Source organism: Alligator sinensis, unplaced genomic scaffold, assembly GCF_000455745.1.
Source record: "Alligator sinensis unplaced genomic scaffold, ASM45574v1 scaffold250_1, whole genome shotgun sequence".
Classification (NCBI taxonomy): Eukaryota; Metazoa; Chordata; order Crocodylia; family Alligatoridae; genus Alligator; species Alligator sinensis.
The window spans coordinates 1,325,842-1,343,212 of NW_005841888.1; the positions used below are offsets into that span (position 1 = coordinate 1,325,842).

The window sequence follows — 17,371 nt, forward strand, 5'->3', positions numbered from 1 at the left end:
AGTAATTGATGGAAGTCACTCATCGTGGTGTCCTGTGACCAGTGGGGTCCCCCAAGGCTCTGTCCTTGGACCCATACTGTTCAACATCTTCATTAATGATGTGGACACTGGAGTCAGAAGCGGACTGGCCATGTCCAGTTTTGGGCTCCACAATTCAAAAAGGATGTGGAGAAGCTTGAGAGAGTCCAGAGAAGAGCCACACGCATGATCAGAGGTCAGGGAAGCAGACCCTACGATGACAGGCTGAGAGCCCTGGGACTCTTTAGCCTGGAAAAGCGCAGGCTCAGGGGTGATCTGATGGCCACCTACAAGTTTATCAGGGGTGACCACCAGTATCTGGGGGAACGTTTGTTCACCAGAGCGCCCCTCGGGATGACAACTAGGTCGAATGGTCATAAACTACTACAAGACCATTTCAGGCTGGACATAAGGAAGAATTTCTTTACTGTCCCAGCCCCCAAGGTCTGGAACAGCCTGCCACCGGAGGTGGTTCAAGCGCCTACACTGAACACCTTCAAGAGCAAACTGGATGCTTATCTTGCTGCGATCCAATGACCCCAGCTGACTTCCTGCCCTTGGGCAGGGGGCTGGACTCGATGATCTTCCAAGGTCCCTTCCAGCCCTAATGTCTATGAAATCTATGAAATTGCCCACCCCTGGCATAGACAAATTCTTGAAATGTAAGTCTTGGTCTATGGACTGTGTAAACATGAGTGATGAAAACTTGGTCCAGATCTTTAGCTATTGCAAACTGGTGCATCTCTGTTGACTTCAGTGGAGCTATACTCAGTACCTGTACATGTCTCTAGAAATTTTCCCCATTGCAGCTCTAAAGCTGTCTGATTTTTAATTATTATACCTTTCATTTCCTCCGTTTTCTCTTGGAGCTTCTCTTGTAAAACTTCTTTCTCTGCCTGCAATTCTTTAGCTTGTTTCTCAAGTTTTGAGATTTTCTGCAAATATAAGTAAACATGATACTGAATGTAAAAAAATCTTCATTAAAAACACCCATCTTATAGTTGAAATAGAACATGGGCTTTACTAGGGGTTGTAGATTCACAGCGATGCCCAGAATCAGAGTTGCCATAGTAACCAAAAGACATAAAATTATATTGCAAGCAAGAACAAGAAGATTAACCTGTTCCTTGTCATCCTTGTATTTCTTCCCTTTATCCTCAGAGATTCTTTTCTGTGTGGTTAATTTTTCAAGTTCTAATTCAAGTTTCTGGATTGTATCTAGGTCATGTGCATGAGTTGAAGCTAGGCTGGTCAATCTCTCCAGTAAGCCATGATTTTCTTTGCTCTACAATGATTAAAAAAAGGTAAGAATGATACCAATTGAAAAATGTTGTTCCATTCTGCTTGGTAACTTAGATTATCAGTGCAAAACTTTCTGCTCTATCCTTTCAGCAACTTCCAAATTACCTCGTTTCTTTTACTGGGAAATGAATAACTGGTCATTTCTTTAACTGGTCATTTCTATAACTTTTAAAACAGGATTTTGAACAGTACTAGCGTACTAAAATCTTATTCAAATAGACCTTATTATGATGCTTAGGTACAGAGTGAAGTAATACCTGGACAACCCCATTTATATCCTTACCTTACGTATAAGAAAGCAGTTACCCATGCCTGTCCCTGACTGCTCTTGCTCAATCCCCTTTACTGAAGCCAGAGATTTCACCTCATCCCGCCCCCTTTAAAACCACATTAATGCTGTTAAAAAAATAATTTGCCTGGGATGGATCTTGTAAACCATCTTTGAAAGGAAAACATGCTAGACCACAAAAAATAGCAAATGTGTCAACTAGAGTTGTAGCCAACAGAGTTCTAATCCCAGTATGAAAAGGGTCAAAGAGATCCGACTGAAGAGTTGTAAAGAACACAGAAATTGCCATGCAATTGTCTGACTAGTGGTCCTTCTAGTCTAAAATATCATCTTCAACAAGGGCCAATACCAAATGCTCCAAAGATGCAAGAAATTCCTTTGGTGGACAAATACAGTACAGCAGGAAGACAGTGATTGATATATGCTTTTAAGGATAAAGGTCCATATTTTTTGTATAATTTTTTATCTTGCCAAATGAGCTCGAGATTATATTGATCACACAAATGTTCAATTCACAATGTATCTGGTTCTGAATAAAACAAACATGCTCAAAAAAAAAAAAAAAAAAGAAGAAAAAGAAAGAAATCCTGATGCACATATGTCACCTACCTGGTCCTCTAGTTTCTTCTGTAATCGCTGAACCCTGTATGAAAGCTGAATATTCAAAACAAACCGCCGAATGTTCTGAAATCTACGCCTCGCAAGCCAGGCACGGGCATACTTCTGAAGGATAATTGCCTTGTGTTCTTTGAGCATCTGGAAAAGGAGAGAGCTGGTAGAGCAATCAGCACTGGCTCAGATATTCTGTAAATCTATATTGTAGATAAAGAATTGTTTCTACAGAAAGTGTCAAAGTACTAATATATTTAAATAGCATATCAAAACCATAATATTGCCTCCCAACATTTAAAACTTGGACAACCAAGCTGCAACCTACATGAAATTCTGAGGTTCAAGATTACTTTCTATAATACTACATTGACCCGCTAAAAGGTTCAAGAATCATTTGTACAAAAGATACAGTATTAAGCATCATTTTATAGTACATTAGCTATTCCCATACACTAGGATCACATACAAAAAATGTTGTACCTTTCGGTATTTTTTCCTTGCTAAAAATCCTCGTGTATACGCTTGAATTGTTACAGCAGCCACATGGATGAGCTGACAAAGTTTACGGACAAGGTATCCTCGACAGTACTTCTGAATGACTATAGCTGCCCATGTTTGCTTTAGGGCTGTAGCAGTTATGGCTTGCCTTAATTAAGAAGAAAATAAATATTTTTTTAATTCACGTGAGACTCCTTGTGCTTTTCCTCTTGTCAGAGAAGGTTCAAATACGGAGCAAAAAAGGAAATAATAGGATGGATAATTTAAATCACATTTCAACTAAACAACACTGTGTATAGTTCTAGTTCCATAACTCATTATTCTAATATTATAAAAGCCTTAGTCTGTCTGTCCATAACACTTTATTTGCACTCTGATTGCTTGTCTGAAACAACCAGAGTGCTCCAAGAGCATTCTGGAGAGGAGACAGCAGCAGAGCCTTGCCATGACGTCGGGGACAGAGCGGAGGGGTGAGGCCAGCACTGATGGCCTCGCCCCACCCAGCCCTGCTCCCTGGAAGTGGCGGCAACGGCACAGTGGGGCGAGGCCAGAAGTGCTGGCCCGGCCTGCCCACCCCCCCAGCTCCTTGGAGGAGGTGGCGAGTGGAGTGGGCCTGTACAGCAGGAGAGGAGGTGGGAAGCAGCCCTGGGCCCGATTTGGGGGGGGGGAAGGAAGAGGGGCCCCAGGCTCCATGAGGCCGGGAGTGGGTGGGGGGGAAAGGACCCGCCCTGCCGGGGGGAAAGGAGTGGGCCTGAGCCCGATGCCGTGGAGAAGGGGAGGGGAGTGGGGCCAAACTCCAAATGGCAGGGGCGGAGGCGGAGAAGGGGAGAATGGGCGCAGATGAGGTGTGGGGGGGCAAACACTGGGCTCTATCCACGCCTGCCCCTCCCCTGTCATTCTTGATGGGCAATTTGCTAGTCTGTAATAAAAGTATTTTGCAATAATTTCTAAGATCTTGGCATTTTAATGCAATACAGAGGTGAATTTAGGACTAAAAAAGGATGTTCCATATACTGCAACATGATATAACATTTTACTCTTAAGTGCCAAGTGGACAGAGTCCTGTTACCTGGTCAGGCTCAGTCCACACCTACAGATCTACAAACCTTACATAGAGGAAACTCCTCTCTAGAGTGACTAGAACAGGTTTTCTCCTATTGGGATCTGCATCCCCAGACTATGTCCCAGCTGGTGAAAATTAGCAAGACAAACCATGGGCTTGTCAAGTAAGGGAAATTAAGATAGGGATGCTGAGATGTACATTCACAATGCTCTAGCGTCTCCCTACTACAGCCTCATACAGTTGCACTTAGTGGGTGCATCTACAGGTGCAATTAATGCAACACAATAAGCTCTGGTGCTGTTTGAACCAGAGAAAACTACTCCTGGGTGCAGTGCCTCCATGTGCAGCCAAGACAGCAGCAATTTGAGATGGGGCAGAGTAGCCCAGGCTGCAGGGATGCTTTACTGTGGAGCTAATTAGTCTACTCCTGCAGTAAAGCACACATGTAGGTGGACCCAATGTGTGTTAAGTGTGCCTTTGGGTGAGGCTGTTCATTTCTGTTTCAAAGCAGAGTAAGCTACCTTACTGAGCAGCAAGAGTGTCCACATGAGGAGTTAGTGCAGAGTAGGGAGCAAGCTGTAAACTTCATAGTAACTTCCCTGTTTAAATAAGCCTTTAATCAGGGGCAGATTAACAGGTGGGCTCGGCCCCCTGGGGCACGAGGGTCAGCTCGGCCCACGCAGGCATGCTGGCTAAAGAAATCCAGGGTCGGCAGCATGCACCTCCAAGCCAGGGCCAGGGGTGGGAGCAGGTCTTCCAGTGGACAGTGGTGACGTGGACACTGGTGGCTTTCTGGGGCCATCTGTGGGAGGTTGCTGGCACCAGGATGGGATGGGACAGAGGGGTAGGCAGGCAACCAGGGAAGTCGTGGAGCCCGTGTCCCCCTCCCCCTAGGCTAGCCCCGGCCCTGACCTGTCTCACAGAACCGGGGGATTTCAACCCTGGCTGTGAGGCACCCACTGGACAGAGGGGCCGGGATGGGCCAGGCCAGGGCCTGGGCTGCCTTCACCTCGGCAGTGCTCATGGCCCCTGGCTTGCCCCAGACGTGCCAAGGAGGTTGGGAGAGTCCAGCCAGAGCCCCCTGGTGGGCACAAAGGAAACCTGCCCTTGCCTAGTGGGGGGACTCTAATTTTCTATTTGCCCAGAGCCCCAATAAATCTTAATCTGCCACTGCCTTTAATAGACAAGCCTGGTAAAGGGGACAGACTACTAAAATGCTTCTGGATGACGCTTCAGATACAGTGAACAATGAAAAACTGTTTCTCACTGGCCTAAAGATATCTTTTTCTCTGACCAATTTAAGTGAAGCAGGCTTAAGAACAACCCAGACTGTCCAACTTTACCCACCAAAAGCAATTGTTTGGGGGAGCCTCTGTCTAAAACCTACTATCTACAGTTGTAACCATATACCTCACAGGCTGCTGGCTATAGCAGCCTCAGTACTGCACAAGCCTACACAGTCCCATACATCAGACTGAGGATAGTCAAGCAGTAAAAAGCCAATTTGCATGCACTGCCTGACCTTATCTAGGGCTCTGAAGCTAATCAGTTGTTTTGGGCTTACTAGTGTGCCACTTGGCATCAGACACAGAAGGACAGAAGTTCTGGCGTATCCAGGACTTTCAGGAATTAGGCTTACTGCATCTGAAATTTGCTAGAGTACTTCCTGAATACCAGTGACCAATGATGACAATGATTTGGCATGTGTTTAGCACTCCCTATCCACTAATCTAAAATGCTTTATAGGCATAGAAAGATTGATGTGATACCTACCTCACAGGTAAGGAAACAGGCAGAGAGAGGTTAAAAATGATTTAAAGTCATACATAAATTCAAGAGGGGAAAAAAAGTGATACCTGAAGTACAATTTTAAACTCTACACTTGCTGGGTAAGGATTTGCCTGGGATAGTTTAGGAATAAGTTATCCTGCATTTGTGCAGGGAGTTGGACTAGATGACCCTTGAGGTCCCTTACAAACCTGTGATGAATCTGATCTTCTAGACCTCTTTACATACACCCTAATAGCAAACTGATTTATTAGCATGAAATACCGTACAGTCCGCTGTCCACGGAAGTACTGCTGTATTATAATAGTTGCTCGTCTGACATGGAGGAATTTCTTCCGCTGCAGCCAGCCTCGGACGTTCTTTTGGATCACGATGCAGGCTTGCCTCAGTTTGTCTGACCGTAGTTTTTCTAAATAAGCAACCTGCCCTGCTCTAAAGAAAATTTTTGTTCGCCCAAACTGATACTGGTTAGGATCCTGAAAGAAAACAAAGCAAAGCAAAGCAGTAGTTTGTTTATAAGCTGCAATTTCTTCTTCCTCAAAAACCACACATTTCATCTTTCATAAAATTTAGCACAGTAGCTGAGCAATGCAAAAATGACAAGACCTGGTTAACTCTGAGTACTGCCTACCATCTTTATACCTGCAGGGAATCTTTTAGCACATGCACATGACGGGGAAAGGCACAGAACAGAATGCTAAATCCAAAGGTTACTCCCAGGCATGTCAATGAGAAAAGATTTAATCCCCAAAATGTAAAAATAAAGCAATACCAAAAGGATCCCAAAACACACAGCCCCCAGACTAAGAAAAAAACATTTCAGGAGTAAACCTCAATGGTTTCCCTAACTTATGCACTCTGTTTATTGTAGCATCTTTCTACCTGGCAAAAATAACGCACATAAGGAACCTGAATGCAAAAGTGCCTGAGGAACCTGCTTATTGTCAGTTTTGTGTATTTTATACTTGTATCTTTCATCCTACAACATCTCAAACTAATTTAAAAATTATGGCTCAACTTCTGCTCACAGCTACCTTGGATGTAAGTCAACAGTCATTTTGTTAATTTAAGTGGTATAACTGAAGGCAGATTTGGGCTTTGTGTATTTTCATATTGATAGAAATTACAGCCACATCTCAGAAGAAGAGCTAGAAGGAGAGCTACCAGTAACTGGTAGTATACAGGAGTTGTACAGAAGTAATAGAAAGGAAGAAAATATTTTAAACTAAAACCAGTCCAGAACAAAGACTGGCTCTTGAATGTTAAGAGCCAGAGGGCACCAGTTTTTCAAATCTTGTTGGAAAAAACACACCTGCAGTAAACTGTTCAGTAAATTAGATTAGTATCTTCCAGAGGATAAAGGACTGAACTGAACCTGCTGGGATTAAAATGTTGGCTTCAAAAGAGCCTGACTGCAGGGTAACATATTCTTCGAACAGTTCTACAGAATTTATGGCATCCTAGCATGAAAGGCCTATTAAATTACATAAACACACAGAGGTCTTAGTAAGTGTTTGTCCCAGGGGGACACAAACGGAGGTCCCGTAACACCCTCTCATGGCAGGACCTGAGACTGGGGTGAGCTCCCGGAAGGACAAAACCAAAGCTCTAAAAAGAGGGCTTACTTACCTCTGACAGGAAAAACCGCGCTGTGCCGTGAAGAGCTGCCAGCGCGGTTCATCAGCTGCTTTTATTTGCAGCTGGGAGCGGCACCGGCAGATGACATCATCGAAAACCGCTGCCCGGCGGATTTAAAGAGCCGGCGGCGGGGAAACAGCGCGGGCAGCAGCTAAGCCAAGGGCAGGAGGCGAAGCTGCTCCCCGGGCTACAGGACCGCAGAAGCAGCAGATCTTCAGGGGGCTGGACAGGGACCCATCAGAGGGGTCCCGGCGCCCTTAAAAGGGTAAACACCCAGCTCGGCAGGACAGCCGGGCCAAGGAGGATGGCATTGAGGGATTCAGATGACCACAGACGCTGGAGCCATGAATGGGGTGGGCTGTGGCCTGAACCCCTCCTGTTCCTTTTCTTTCCTCCTTTTTTCTGTTTATGTTAGCATCTTGAATGACACTCAGACCTGAACCAGGGAGGCATCCCCAACTGACCCAAAGGGTCAAGAAGAGGAGTGGAGGCAGCCTTGACGAACACGACAGCTCGAAGATAGGGCCAAAGCAGAGATTGAGGCAGGACCGGTCCCACACCTTGTAGACACTCGGGGCGAAAAAAGATACTGAGGGACAGGAAAGAGGGGGCAAGAGCAGGAGGGAACATCAAAGAGACAAGCTGGAGATCCATCACATGGTTGTCCTGAAGCCTGGTGTATGGCTGGGGTGTAGGGTAGATGGAGCCCCAAGAACACCCACAAGGGGCAGCGCCCAGTCCGCAAGGTCCCACGAGGGAGAACCCCACTACTAAAAGGAAGATCAAGTCATGGCAGGCGAGTTTTCAGGGCATCCCTTGGAGTCGAACGCAGCCCAACGCCCAAGTTTCGGGGACACATCCCGCGGCCTGAACCGGGCATGCGCTCTAAGGCTGCTAGAGAGCACCTATACCAAACCAGGAGGGTGCAGTGTTTTTGTTTTATTTCTTTTTATATATACATTATATATATATATATATATATTGCTTATATACAACAGAGGAATTGTGGTGTGTATTTGGAAAGAAGGGGGCAGAAAGAGGAGTAACAACTATAAGGAAATAATAATTACATACTGTTGTGCCAAGGTATTCAAAAGAGTGATATTTAATGGATTCAAAGGAAGATTGAAGAGTAATTGAGCAAAGAGGAACATGGGTTCCAAAGGGAAAGACTTCATGTTTGCTATTAGAGAGATGGCAAGAAAGATTTGGGAATGTAACAAAAAAGTTTCCTTTGCTTTCACTGTTATGGAGAAGGCCCAGGACAGGGTTCCATTGGAGAAAGGAGAGAAGAATCAGAAAGGTTAAATGTAAGTAAAGCATATGTGGATTCCATTAGAGAATGTAAGAAGTTCATGTATGTTGTGTGCAGACAAAGTATGGAGAGATGGAATGGTTTCCTGTGAGGCTTTCTTTGCACTTGGGCAGCATGTCGGTTCCAATACTTTTTAGGGCAGCTACAGAAGGAGTTCTTCAAAATGTGGAGAGGACGCAGAACAGAGCGAAGGCCATCTTGTTCTATGAGGATGTGATGAGTTAGGATGCAAGGACAGAAGCTTTACTCCATATTGATATGGAGAATACAGATTGAAGATTAATAAAGATGAGAGCAAAATGATGATTACAGAAAAGGGAATGTGCCCCCATACACAGAAAGCTATGTTAAGAGAGTATTAAAAATAGCTGATGGATTAAAGGATCTTGGTTCAGGGGGCAAGAGTGACAGGAGGATTGAAAAAGAACTGACAAGGAGGCTGTAGGATACCATATGGAACGCTCAGACTGCATATTAAAAATAAGAAGCAAAGGGAAGGCTGTGATGAAGATAAAGTGGTTCCTGGGAGAAAATACTGACAGAAAGGTAAGAAGAGATGGATGGAGTCAGTGTATTGTCAGACAGCCAGAAGCTGGAACCAGTAACTAATGATGACAATGATTTAGCATGTGTTTAGCACTCCCTATCCACTAATCTAAAATGTTTTATAAGCACAGAAAGACTGACATGATACCCATCTCACAGATAAGGAAACAGACAGAGAGTGGTTAAGTAACTTGCTTGTGGCCACACACAAACTGTAACAGATGGAGAAAGAACATGACTCAGCCCTGGGCTGAGTCCACTAGACCAGAAGAAATCAAATTACCTCACCAACAAGCATGAAAAGACTATATAAAATATGATCAATATTGGATCTTTTGCATTTATAATAGATTCTACAGCACGTAACGGTCAGGTGCAGAAATACTAACCTGGATTAGCCGCTGCAAAACAGTTCTGCAAATCTTTTTCTTGTCACTTAGTGAGAGTTCATGCTGCATCATGAGAATGCTATAACGGCTGAAAAACTCTATGTATGTCCACCTATACAATGACAAGTTTGAGCATGTAAATTATTTAAATAGATCTAAATACTGTCATTGAACTAAAAAAGAACAATTGCTCACCTGGAAGGATAGCTCTGTGCACTAATTCGAATAGTTTCCAGAACACCACATGCTCGAAGCTGCTGAGCCACCCGCTTGGAGTCAAACCTCAGGAAGCAGATTTTACATATTTAGTTCTTCTGGATTTTTCAGATTCTGTTTTAATTACTGATTGTATTTCTTCCAGAGATTAAAACCTGCTTGTCTAAGTGGAGCCTAGGTAATAGGTTTTTTTAACCATAAAACAAAACTGTAGGTTTTAAAATATTGATGAGTTATATAATATTGTTCTACAAAGAACAGATACAGAGGAGGATGACAAGTCAAAATTCACTTATTTAGACAGCTGGATAATAATACACTCTATGTCAACTAAGGACCTAGTCTTGCAAACCCTGAACACAGCACTATCAACTATACATAGATCAAGGTTTTTTCAGACCAAAAGGGGTTTTAATTGAATGAATACTTTCTTGTTAATATTACAATTAAAAGTAGAAGCACAGATGGTTCCAAAGTAATTTTCAGGTGTCTGAGAAAGGTTTTTTCCTTTACAGCAATTTCAGTATATGCTGCAGTATTCTGGGGAAAAGTGAAAAATATTACATACCCTTGACACTGCACACAGCTCTCTTCTGTGTGCTTCTAATTTCCTCAAAACTATTTTTATTTAAAAAAATATGAAAATGTCTGTGACTTCACTTCAGATATCCACATATATTAATTTTCACCCTCAAAAACAAGCACACCCATGAATCTAAAATTAAAACGTCCAGCCTTCCCTCCTAACATTTTATTAAAAAGAAAAACCACTAATACATGACTTTTAAGCTGATAGAAAATTTCCAATGTCTTAATAAATATGATCCAGAGAATCATGTGATATTCATTGTTCTATAACGTTCATTGTGTAAAAACATTAAAACTGTTTTACTTCAGTATTCTTTAAAGGAATAAAATACATTCTGAATGTGAAGTCTGGTTAATCAAGAACAGGCAACTGACTTCTGGTTAATCTAAAAAGGAAACTATTCTTCTTCATTAAAGATAGTATATTATTTCAAAAGCACTAAGATACTCACTCAAATGGCATCTTCTCATCATTTGGCTTTATGCATCGGACATAGTGAGGTGTGGTTGCATTAAGTGTCTCCATAAGCAAATACAAAGAACTGCGGAACTAGAAAACAATAAGGCAGCAGTTTAGTTAATTGAATGTTTACATTCAAACAATACATCTTCTGGCTGGAAGCTGTGACAAAAATACAGGCTGTAGTATTCTTAGAGGTCTGCTCATTCAAATGTTGGCACTATTTACCAAGATATTATACAAAGACGTAAACAAGCACACATGTTGAAATAATAGTAATTGGGCTGGCCCTAGTTGAACTGCATACTATGTAGCCAAGAAACATGTTGTTTCCAACAATGAATACATGACAGCACAATGCTCATAATTATGAATGTCTGAATATCAGGCCCACAAATAAAAGTTCATTGGCGTATGAGTATCAGCAGTATTTTCCACTTCAGCCAGTAAACACGGTACCTTATTGCCAACTGTTGTCCGGAACTGTTTGTTAGGGGCCTTGACCACTGGTCTTGCAGGTTTGACTTTGATAGCTGAACCGAAGCGTGAAATGGGTGCTGGATTGTCTTTAAAAAAGTTTGCACAGAGATGAAACTGAAAGTGTGAAGAAAGGATTTCAGTTAAAACTAGGAGTAATTCTATCAATTATTTAATATAGTAATTATAATGATACATATATAATGATGATACATATATAATTGCTAGTCATGGACCTTAAGGTCTCTGGCCAATTGGAATTAAAATATATAGTTTGGAATTAATTCAGACCTAGTTAAAATTCTTAAACATAAGCTGGTCTCAAGTTAGTAACATTAAATGAAAGAATTCTATGTCAATCTTTACTAATACTCCATGGGAAATCTGGTGTCTCCATAGACTAATTAGCCATGAATTTACAAACCTTGCTGCTTTTCAAAATTTCAATTAAAACTTCATAGACTGTATCTCTGTTTTTTTCCAAAAATCCTTCACATTTATATTCTACCTGTGCAAAGAAGCAAGATAATTAATTTTATAGCAACAACAACATGAACAAGTACTAAAAAGAACTTTCTTACCACTGAGATGTGCTAGGTACTGGAGAAGGGTTTGTCTTAATAACCCAATATCTGTAGTACTCCTACATACTCTGGGTAAAATTCTGCCTTTATCATTATGCTAGGTGCAAAGCCCACATTGTAGCAGCTAGACAAACTGGCGCAATGCACTGTTAGCTGCCCTCTGGCTCTCCCTTAATTAAAATCTGTCCACATCAAGCTGTCTGCGGAATACCATATTCTCTTAGTACACGTTACATAGGCTGGCATCTTGGTCAGACATTCCTTCAAGTGTTCTTATCTTCTTTACCCACTCCCATCAGTTACTCTTTCACCCCATTTCCACTCTCAGCATCCCCCAGAAACCAAAAAACTGTTTCTAATATAAATAACGTATATTAATATAACTCTACGGTACTAACAAGATGTGTGTCAGTTGCGTCCATGACTATTTTGCTTGTATGTTACAGCCTTTTTTCTACAACCTTAAACTGAATTTTTTGGCTTATGTTCACAAATTTATGACTGCATGTAGGCTGTTTAGAGCAGGGACTTCCCCTCTCCACCATACAATGTAGGCCCTCCTGCCAATAAGCAAATAATTAATATTAAATATGCTTATAAAGGTGGTTTATGACAAGTAAGACTAACAGTTGAATCTACATTTAGTAGATTCTTTCCTATTAAAGCTGGTTGAAAAATAGTTGTGGGCCATACCTTATCAGCAAAGTGCTGGATGATAAAAGATGTGTTTGACATTCTTGGCTTTTGAAAGAGTGGGTTCTTGTTGATAAAATTATTATACAGCTTTTGAAGCCAATTTTCATCTGTTCCCTGAGGTAACTGTAAAAAGGCAAACAGTGAGGCTGTTTAATAAAATAGAAGATTAACAACAAGAAAACTGCTTATCAATTAATGCCTTTTTACTAATATCATTGCATACCTTTAGTAACTTCCCATATGTCTTATAAATGCTCTGAATTCTGAAAGCTGTGACTTGCCAGTGTCTATGACAGGAGGTCATCACGAGGCCAGTCTAACGTTGGCCTGCCCACCTGTCTAGGGCAGTCTGCTCTGCCTCTCCTGCCATAGCTTGATGTTTAATAAACTAAATGTAATAAGGGGGAGGCTGCCTATCTTAATGCCCTGATGCCTAGGGCGATATACACAGCTCCGACCTTCCCTATACCATGTTCTATGTCTCACAGATGGCATCCATATTGCTACAGTGCTTCACACTGTGACCCATGCTCCAAAGTCTCACATGGGACTCACTCATGCCCCCTTACTGGGGCTCACTCCCTGAACTACTTGTGGGGCTGGCTTATATACAGATCTTCAGTTCACCCTTGCATGCCCCAGCCCTCCAGGTCACCCCCATGACCCTACTCCACACCAATACTGTATAGCCCTTCAGGCCACCCTTGCGGCCCTACTCTACGTGGCTCATTCTCTCACTATACCCCCCTCGCAGGGCCAACACTCTGTCCCCTTCGCTGGAGCCATTCTTCCACCCCCTCATTATGGCCAACTCCTGGCCCCCCTCACCAGGGCCTTGGGGTCTTACACCCCATGGGCTCAGGTATCTAAAGATGTGCCTGGCCCCACAGCCTCCCTACTACTCACTATGCTGTGGGGGTTGGAGCTATAAGGCGCTCCTTACTTGCCTTTCACTGGGAAGGCAACTGGCATGGCATTTCCTGGGGACTACCTCGCCATGGGTGGACCCACCATGCTATCCTACTGCAGCAGAGTGTAGTGTTCAGTCATACCGCAGGACCAGGAGCATCCTGCCATCCCCATAGCTCCTGTCCTTACCTCCAAGAATGTTCTGAGCAGCAGCTTAGCTGGTAGGGGTATGCGAAACGTGCTGTATTCTATTTGGATTCAGCCTGAATTAGGGACAGTGATTCAATTCATTGATTCGGATCACTGTCCTGATTTGGCCAAATTTGAATCTGCAGATTCGATGCTGAATCGGAGAATCAGTGATTCAGACATAGACACAGCTTTAAATGTTTTTTCTACATACCTTGAGATATCAGACGCAGCTCATGAACACTGCTATGGTGGGGCACACATTTAAAGCTGTCTATGTTTGAATTGTTGAATCTTTCCAAATCTCTCTGAATCAATTTGGAGGGTTCTGATTGGATTCGGAGAGATTACAGGGTCTCCTGATTCTATTCGGAGATTCAGCCACCGAATTGGGCCAAATCTCCACTGAATTGAATCAGTGACTGAAGTGTCACACAGCCCTATCAGCTGGGTGGTGTTTTTCCAGCTGCCAGCAGCAGACTGCTGGCTCAGCAATGAGTGCCCAAGTTAAAATGGAGGCTGCTCAGCTCCCTCCTCCAATCACAGGATCCTCCTGCAGTTATGTGACCACCTCATTAGGGCTGGTCCACACCTGTCAGCTGCCCTGCTGCCTGCTCTAAGCCCTTAAAGTGGCAGGCACCAAAGTTGCTCTGTCACACAGTGTTACACAGAAATCTCCTGGGAGATCTTTTCTTTCCTGGTCATGTCCTTTATAAATAAGATTATGTTTTCCCTTTAAAATACAGACCCTTGCTGCATGTGCCTGATATAACAGATAAAGAAATGGTGAAAGAGAAGGAGAGAAACTGTAAGACAAGAAGGTTGGATGGTGCACAGACAGCAAGTGGGAGTGCTGTAAGAGAAGGGGTGCAGCTCTGGTATAGCTAAGGTGTAGCTGAAAGTGAGGAAGGGAAGCTTGGTTGCCTACAACAGCAGGGGACTAGATTTGGTGACTTAAATGGGCTCTGTTCTTTGTTCTTAATTTTAAGTGGAATAAAAAAAGCAAACAGAACAAATGGATTTAAGCAAGAACAGCAGCTGTTATATTCTAATTGTTATGTGTGAACAAGCTGAGAAAGTTACAAATGTAGCAAAATCACATCAACATTAACAGAACTTCATTCAGCATTAAAGATGGAGCAGTTTTGCCATATTTGTATCATTAATTTCTACATGCTCCTTTCCTCTCCGGTGCTATTATTCTTTTAGTAATCAGGTTCTCTATTCTACTGCACTTCTCTTGTAGCCACTCCTGATAATATCTCTTTGCTCCTACTTTACAGCTCTTCTCCATTCCTTTAAGCAACCTGTTTTTATTTATATATGGATTAATATACATGCTTTTGTTGTATCTGCTATTTAATGCCAATTCTCAACCAAGCCAGAAGACCTTGGTCCTGACCCAGATGCCATCTGTGCCCCCTCAACACAGACTACACCAGCTTGGAACCCATTAGTCTCTAAGGTGCCTCCCCTGCTCTATTTCCTGCCAATAATAAAAGATTCTCTGAATCTGTAGAAGATAATCAGGAAATTCAGAGATCTGTTACTGTATCAGCAAGGTGCTTATCTTTAAATTTTGAACAGGAAAAAATGGATTAAGCCCCAAATTTTGGTCAAAACACAACATGAAGAAATGTTTTCATTGTTTAATATGCCAGCTCATTAGTATAACAAGTTAGAAGTTACCAAGCACTCTTCATCTAGCAGCTCCAATATTCCCATTTTAGCTTCAATAAGGTCAATAGCTGGTTGGTTGTCATAAAAATCTATTAGGGTCCATGGGATATCTTCCTTCATATACTCCTCTTGTTCAAGTTTAAAGACATGCTAGCAATGAAAATGTCAACATTACCAAAAATACAGGTTAATTATTTAGAAACACAATACAGGCAGTTTAGTAATACATTAAAAAACACAGGGAAAGCTACCATGTTCATGTGATATGCAGTAGAGTATATATCTTTGAAAAAAAGTGGGCTTTTATATACAAAAAATAAAATATCTTCTTTATTACTGTGAATTGTTACAATACATACCAGCCAAGATATACAATTGCAACAAAACATACTCACGTACCAGGTTAAATTGTTGTTGTAGTTTTTCATTAGCATAATTGATACAAAATTGTTCAAAACTGTTCACATCAAAAGTTTCAAAGCTGAAATACATTATAAATAAGAGGAAGATGTAATAGCATGGGGAAAAATAGGCACATGATCACTTAAGAGTAACTGCTAATTCTCTATGGGACTTTGGAGTAAGATGCTGCTTATAATAGAAATATATACTAACTTGATATTCTCTCAAATTTCCTAGCTCAGGCCTGAATATACAATGGAATTGAAAACGTTCCAAAAAACTAAGATAACCAACCAGTAAAGCAGCACATTGTACATCAAAGTAACAGTACCTTTAGAGTGGGTTCCCCAGAAACATTTCTGAAAAGGTGAATATGAAAGACTGGTATCATGAGAAGTAACAAACTCAAGGACAATTGTTACTTTAAGATGCAATAAATATTAATCTTCATAAACAAGTTGTGCTACAGTACTGCAGGCAGAAGATTTTACAGAACACAAGACTGCATCTCTGGATAAATGGAGTCTTTGAAAGCTAATTCACAGTAACACAGAATGTACATAACATTTCCCAAATCATAGACATACAGGTCAGAGACTAGAGACATACTGACAGCAAAGAAAGGTAGATCATTACATTCATTTTTCTCCAGAGATAATCTTACCCATAAATGTCTAGGACGCCAATAAAAGTGTGCTGCTTCCCAGTAAACTGCAAGGCTTGGTTAATTCTTTCCACAATGTAGTCAAACAAGTGAGAATAGATTTTCTTTGCCAATGCATCCCTAGCATTAAGAGCTTGTAGTTTTGTCATTGGCTTTATTACAGTCTCTGAGGAAGTGATAATCTTTCGCTGGCACAACCACTGTGCCATTGGTTCACTATCCAAATCCAGAAGTTCACAGAATATATCAAGATGTTTATCCTCCAGCTTTAAAGGAGAAAAATAAATATTAATAGAATGTATTTAAAAGTTGTATCTAATGAATACTTAAAATACATAGGTGGAATCCTGGCCCTGTTGGAGTCAGTGGCCGCATATGTGTGGACTTAAAAAAGGTCAGGATTTCAACCTATGGGATTTGTTTATGATATAGGACCATACTCAGCATTTGTTATTCAAGTAAACATCCCTACTGATGTCAAAAGGGGTTCTATGGAGCATGCAATGCTCAAAAGAACCTTCTCTACAGAGAGGGATAGCTCCCCTGGACTGGACAAGATGAACCTACTGCAGAGTGAAGAAGAGGAAGGTAGTTTTAAGCTATATTGCGTTCCCCTGGTTTGGGGGCCACTAAATGTTGGTTTAGACCAGTGATTCTCAATCATAGTGCCATGGCATCCTGGGGTGCCTTGAGATCTTTTCCAGGGTGCCATACAATGTTAGCACTATTAGGTTTGCAAACAAGATAAACCCAGTTTCAAACAGGAATCCATAGTGTTAAAACCATTCTAACCTGTTCTCTGAGATGTTTACAATAGAAGAATTGCACTATTATTTTTCTATAGTAAAAAATTAGTGAAAGCTCAAAGCGGGCAATTTCTGACGTGTGGCTTGAGTCTACTGAGGGGTACCTCAAATCTACTGAGGTTGCCTCAAGTCTAAAAAGGTTGAGAACCATTGGGTTAGACTCCTGGCACAAATCTGAGTAGCCTTGAGGCTGCTGTCTTGCACAGACTACAAGCAGTCGCAAGGGCCATTCCAGTAGTTGC

At 41.9% G+C, this 17,371-nt stretch overlaps 1 protein-coding gene across 1 annotated transcript in view; it reads right to left on the minus strand.

Annotated features, from left to right (window-relative positions):
- MYO5C (myosin VC) overlaps window positions 1–17,371 on the minus strand; it is a 70,871-nt gene that overhangs the window by 25,633 nt on the left and 27,867 nt on the right. Inside the window, exons 11-24 of the mRNA XM_025197011.1 lie at window positions 16,324–16,589; window positions 15,657–15,738; window positions 15,267–15,407; window positions 12,477–12,602; window positions 11,624–11,707; window positions 11,182–11,316; window positions 10,715–10,812; window positions 9,654–9,740; window positions 9,459–9,570; window positions 5,835–6,046; window positions 2,702–2,867; window positions 2,219–2,365; window positions 1,139–1,303; window positions 860–953 (exon numbers count right to left, since the gene is read on the minus strand). Of these exons, the coding sequence (XP_025052796.1) occupies window positions 860–953; window positions 1,139–1,303; window positions 2,219–2,365; window positions 2,702–2,867; window positions 5,835–6,046; window positions 9,459–9,570; window positions 9,654–9,740; window positions 10,715–10,812; window positions 11,182–11,316; window positions 11,624–11,707; window positions 12,477–12,602; window positions 15,267–15,407; window positions 15,657–15,738; window positions 16,324–16,589 (1,915 nt within the window). The remainder of the gene's footprint in view (window positions 1–859; window positions 954–1,138; window positions 1,304–2,218; window positions 2,366–2,701; window positions 2,868–5,834; window positions 6,047–9,458; window positions 9,571–9,653; window positions 9,741–10,714; window positions 10,813–11,181; window positions 11,317–11,623; window positions 11,708–12,476; window positions 12,603–15,266; window positions 15,408–15,656; window positions 15,739–16,323; window positions 16,590–17,371) is intronic.